At 45.9% G+C, this 6000-nt stretch overlaps 1 protein-coding gene across 4 annotated transcripts in view; it reads left to right on the top strand.

Annotated features, from left to right (window-relative positions):
• The window catches only part of IGF2BP2 (insulin like growth factor 2 mRNA binding protein 2), a 173043-nt gene that overhangs the window by 156956 nt on the left and 10087 nt on the right, over positions 1 to 6000 (top strand). For all 4 annotated transcript variants that reach the window (XM_019624037.1, XM_019624029.1, XM_019624044.1 and 1 more), the window contains 2 exons: positions 4452 to 4520; positions 5447 to 5563. In XM_019624037.1, coding sequence (XP_019479582.1) covers positions 4452 to 4520; positions 5447 to 5563 — 186 coding nt within the window. The remainder of the gene's footprint in view (positions 1 to 4451; positions 4521 to 5446; positions 5564 to 6000) is intronic.

Genomic DNA, 6000 nt, shown 5'->3' with positions numbered 1-6000 from the left:
ATCTTAGCTGTGGAGAGCAGTGTCACTGGCCCTCATATGTGGGATCCGAACCGGGGCCCTCTGGCGTCCCAAGCCAATTCTTAACCATCGCGCCACTCGGCCGGCCCTGTTTCACAATTTTAACAGCAGGGTTATTTTTTTCTCAAAGAATGAATTGGAAAGATGACTAACTTTTACTGTGCTTGGGGAAATTAAATCATATATAGGAATTTTCTGTTCCTTGAGTATTTGATAAGACTTATCTGTGAAACATCTGGGTCTAGCACTTGTTTGCAGGAAGATCAATGATAAGCGTTTCATTTTCCTACAAGTTTTTGACTTGGTTTTGTTGATTTATATTTTCCTATGAAACTGTTCATTTCATTTCTTTATATGTATTGGCATAATGTTGTACAGAGCAGACTGTTGCCTTTTAAATCTCTAAACTTGTGGTTATATCTCTCTTTTAATTCCTAACATTGTATATTTGTGTTTTCTCTCTTTTTTTTTCCTTAATCAGATTTGCTAGGGCTTTTTCTATTTAAAAAATATTTAAGTGGTTAAGGATTCTTTTTTATTATCTTGTAATTGTTTCCTGCACTTCATACGCAGAGAATGTTACTGGAACTTTCTGGGGTTTGTGGCCTTGCTCACACTTGATCAATTTTTGAAAATCATGAGGAATTGAAAGGAGGCACCTTTCCTGATGGGCTTAGAGTGGTGTTTACATCTGTAAAATCACACTTTTAATTGGTGGCTCATATCCTCTATATCGTTTTTTTTTAATGGAATGACTTATTAAATTTTGAGAGCTGTTTACTTTTCTCCCACTATGATTATGGTTTTTTCAAATTCTTTATTTCTAACAGATTTTGTTTAATGAGTTTTGGTCATATTACTCTAAAAATAATCTGGAATTTTAGTCCAAATTATAAAGCTTTCTTTCTTAATGAATACTCAATCTCATAATCCATAGGTTTTTTAAATGAACTAAACTTTTACTGGTTTCTTTGCTTGCTGCAGTTTCTTGTATTCCATGTCCTGTCATTTTTTGTTATTTTCTTTTGTTTTTTGTTTGTCTGGAGTACTTATGCAAATAAATTTTTTCAGGAATAATACATAAATAATATAATTTCTAAATCTTTCTATATCTGAAAAGACCTTTCTTTTCCCCTCACACATGAATGAAAGTTCAACTAGGTTATCCATTGGGTTGTCGGAAAAGTCATGACATATTATTTCTATGTTTTTCGTTGCAAAAATGCGTCATGACTTTTCCGACAACCCAATAGAAATCCTAGGGTCATAGTTCCTTTGGAGTTCTGAAAACATTACCTCTAGCATTTCATTGTTCAGGTAGGTGTGCTACCAGCCTGATTCTTTATTTTGTAGGTAACTTTTCCTTCTGTCTGTAAGATTTTTCCCTTGTGTAGTATTTTGCCTTCACCTTTGAGATTCCATAGTCTGAACCTGAGTCCTTTGATCAAGTTTTTCTTGGCTCAGGACAATCTTTTGCTTCTGTAGTTAATTTTATTATTGCTTCTCCTCTCCCTGCGCTTCATTTTCTCCTTCTCGTGTCCCCACTTGACGGATAGTGGATCTTCTCACTCTGCTCTACATCTCTCTTTAATTCCCTCTATTTGTTTTGCATGGGTTAATCTTCTAATGCACCAATTGGCTTTTCAGGAGTGTCTGTTCTGCTGTTTATACAGTTTCTTTTGAATTTTTATTGCGCTAAGCGTGTTTTTAATTCCCAAGATTGAACTAGTTCTCTAACTGGGCTTTTCTCATAGCAGTCTACTCATGTATTAAGCACTGTCCTCTTGAATCTCACTAAGAAATAAAGTAGACTTCTTAAAAAAACTCCCGCTTTCCCAAATTCATCCACTGGGATTATTTACTTGCCTTGCTCTCCTAATTCATGCTGCCAGGTGAGGGCAGTGTTGGGTGCAGTGGTTAAGGTTCTTGTACTGCAGGTTGAGACAGAGATCTATGCTCAAATCTTGACTCGATCTCTTGCTAGCTTACCAATTTCTGGTCCCCATCAGCTCTGGAGGTTGTCCTAGGAGAGCACACACAGGTGGATAAGCAGGTCTGTTAAGGAGGTCCTTTGACCAGCTGGGGAAGAACGGTGCATCTTTTTTTTTTTTAAAGATTTTTTTATTGGGGAATTGGGGGAAGGGGAACAGACAAGTTGCTGTTGTTTTGCTCTTCAGTCTAGTTGTGGAGGACAGTGTCACTGGCCCTCATATGTGGGATCCGAACCGGGGTCCTCTCGTGTCCCAAGTTAGTTCCTAACCATTGCGCCACTCGGCCGACCCCGGTGCACCTTTTGAATCTTGGAAAACCCTGCTGAAGGCAGTGACCCCTCTGGCCAAGTCTGCTGCCCTCCTCCAGGCCGTGTCCATCTTCCCGGTTCCTTAGGTGAGCACACATGTCCTCTTTACAACATGGCATCACTCTGTCGTCATACTAAAGCTATTTAAATCGTTGACTATAATGTGTATGCCTGACCTTTGTCCTCTATACTACGCCTTTCCCACCCCTCACTCTTCCGTCTCTCTGATTTCTTCATGCTGTAGAATATGACCTAAATCGTGCATCCAATGGCCATACATAACAGCTTGGAACTAAGGACCCTTCAGTTCTTCCAGGAAAAGCAGACCCAACTCTTTATAAATCCCTTTCTGTTTTTCAAACATGCCAACTCCTTTCCAAGCTCTGGACCTCTAAAAACCCTGCTAGGATGTTCCCTCCCTCGTGCCTTGCATGGGGCTCCATCTCCTCCAGGGGTCCCAACTCAGAGGTCACCTCCTTCAAGAGTCTTTGGACCCCTCCAGCTAAGGTTGCCATCCCAACCCTCATCTCTGCAGCTTCTCTTCCTCACAACATCCTGTTCAATTTTTTCATGGTGTTTGTATGCCGCCTCAATAGAATGTAAGACCCATAGTGGCAATGACCTTTATTGTCTTCATAGCTGTGTCCCCAGCACCTAGAACAATGCTTCAGATATAGTAGGTGCTCAGATATCTTCTGTGTGAATGAATGAACCCTTACAACAAGATTATAAGATCTAGATATTATTTTAATCCATTTGTGGATTAGGTTCAGAGAGGCTGAATAAATTATTCCAACTTGTATAGAGCTAGTGATTCAGACTCAGGTCTTCTAAGTCTTCTGACTGCAAAAACCAGCTTACATACACAAAGGCAAATGGCAGAGCCTCGGGTAGAAACGAGCTCCTGATTCAGGGTTTAGGGTTCATGCCCCATAATAATTGCCCAGCTGCAGTAACTCATGAATAAAAAGAGGAGTAGGGAGTACACATGTTCTTTGTACACTTTTACAGCGAATTCTCTCTCCTAACTCAAGTGGTAGATCTAAATTTAATACAGTATTTATGTTGGGAGTATTTGAACCCAGAATAACAGCGACACTGTGGCCTTTGTGTCCTTGGCCTCACCTAAGTCTTTGTGAGGAAAAGGCAAATTACAATTCAAAAGAATTATTTCTGCCTTGAGGGCTAAAGGAAAGGCTGTCTAGGAGAGAGGAGGGTAGAAGAGTCATTTCCCCAAGGTAGAGCTTTGTCTGAGCAGAAAACCTGCAGGAATTCTGCCCCCACCCTCCATGGCCCAGGACAGCCCCCAGAACAGGGACCTGCGCGGAGAGGGCGTCTGGTGTTGATGCTCTTCAAGAAAGAGGCAGGACCAAGTGAGCCAAACCTATTCGCTTAGCTTCCTTTTTCAAAACTGGAAATTGCCGAGAGAACGCTGGTCTCATAGCTCCCTCTTGTGGGCATGAGGTGTCACTGCAGCCTCTTTCCAAATCTTAAAAGTCCCCGCCAGTGCCGTGGGCATCTAGAGCACCTTTGGGGGCCACAGTGTTAGCATATCTCTTCCCCCCGAGGCCAGTCCACTCTCCAGGCTCATAAATGGAACCGTTTCATTTTGTCCCTAATGAGTCATCAGGTGAAGTTGTGATCTGGAGCTCAGAGTCCAGCTGGAGATTCAGGAGATGGAGGCCACCATGAAATGTGCTCAGTGGCCCTCAGATGAAAGCTAGGTCCCGTAACTCCCAACAGCTCTTGGATATTGTCCTAGCACACTCTGTTTTAATCAACTGTTCATAATTCCCCAGAACATAGAATCCACCGGCCCTGCCTGAGGACAGGTTAAGAATGGGGGCGGGTGTGTGTGTGGTGTGTGTGTGTACACGCACGCACTCACTCCATGGTAAGCTCCTAGGAGCCTAAAGCATGGCTCAGCTAGAAATACTAAACATTCAGCACAGCCCAGTGCTCTCAGGGGCCAGTGGAGCAGAGATCTGGGCTGCAGAGGGACAGGTTTGTAGACGTGACCGTGGGGTCAGGTGATGCTGCAGAGAGCCTATGTCGCATGTGGTAATTTGCCACCCTAGGTTTGGTGAGTGGCCCTGAGGGCACCGTCTGACTGACTGTTTCTGTCATGCTGCAGACCCACTCCGGATACTTCTCCAGTTTGTACCCTCCTCACCAGTTCGGCCCGTTCCCGCATCATCACTCGGTAAGTGCCCCACGGTTCAGCCCCACCTGCCACTTCCCCTCTCCCATGGCTGGCACCACGTAGTCCTTGGAGGACTAACCAGTGAATGTTCCATGTCAGTGCTGGGTCCCGTGGTTCCGGATCGTTCTGAGAGTGACACATCATAGGGCATCAGCACACCACGCTTGCCAGCATTCACGTGCACTAGAGGCACTTCCCAGTGCTGGTGCTGTCCCGTCCAGCCATCCTGCTGATGCTTAAAGTCCTGTAGGGGGCAGAAAACGGGTGCCAGTGAGCCTTCAACAGGTCAGATTAGGGGTGGTGATGGAGTAAAAAACAGTTTCCAAAGACCTTTGCACAAAGCCTAGTAAATGCGGTCATGTCGTTTCCACAGACCCCTAGAGCAAGGGTCCCCTGGTGGCCTTGCCCATGGCTGCCTGGGCTGTCACCGTGCGACCTGGGCAGGGCAGGTGTAGTTGCCGGCTTGTTTGGAATATGGTGCCACGCCAGTGAAAATGCCCTTTCTTGGCTCCAAGGTGGACGCGGCAGCTTTCCATTCTCTCCTAACAAAGTGCCTCCGAGTCCTGGGCTCAGGCCAGGTACATGTAATAACTGTAATGATTTCTTGGATGAAGACACAGGAGAAACACATCACATTTGTATGTGGCAGAAAACCTGTGAACGGATAGCTTCCGGTATCCAAGAAATGCGGAGACGCTCAGGAGGAGTTTGCATGTTGATTGTCGTGTCATGCGTGCCTGTGTTCAGGTGCATTCTTCAAGCTTCCCGTCTGCAGAGCCCCAGGCCACAGAGGAATCTGTGCACCATTTGGGCCATTTTCTTGGGTGTGGCCACCCCACCCTGTGGCTCACAGTAGACGCTCGGTAACTCCCTGAAGGAGCAACCCCAGTGGGAATGACGTCTTCTGTCTTGTCTTGGCCTTCCAGTATCCGGAGCAGGAGATTGTGAATCTCTTCATCCCAACCCAGGCTGTGGGGGCCATCATCGGGAAGAAGGGGGCGCACATCAAACAGCTGGCTAGATTCGCCGGCGCCTCCATCAAGGTAAAGCTGCTCTCAGCAGCCACCTGTACCCCACGCTCCTCTACCACCACCTCCCACTGCATGTCCCTTATTCCTCCTGTCAGTCCTGGGCAACTCCTATCCATCCAAGGACAAAATCCCACAGGATCTGAAAAATTAGCCTCCAGGACTATTCCACCCTGCTCTCATCTTTACCTCTCTTATTCCATTTTTTGTTCAACGAACAACTGAATTAGAAAAAAGGATTAATACCAGATAAGCTACCCCAGTCCTCTCTGGGTTACCATTGTCCTCCCCTTCTCAAGAAGATAAACCAGGGCCGGCCGAGTGGCGCGATGGTTGGGGTCTGGCTTGGGCGCTGGAGGGCCCCGGTTTGGATCCCACATGTCGGGGGGGCCGGTGACGCTGCCCTCTGCAGCTAGGATGCTGGGCGGCAGCTCGACTTGGAGCTGGGCTGC

The sequence above is a fragment of the Hipposideros armiger genome, unplaced genomic scaffold (genome assembly GCF_001890085.2).
Source record: "Hipposideros armiger isolate ML-2016 unplaced genomic scaffold, ASM189008v1 scaffold_14, whole genome shotgun sequence".
Classification (NCBI taxonomy): domain Eukaryota; kingdom Metazoa; phylum Chordata; class Mammalia; order Chiroptera; family Hipposideridae; genus Hipposideros; species Hipposideros armiger.
This window is presented reverse-complemented; position numbering and strand designations above follow the sequence as displayed.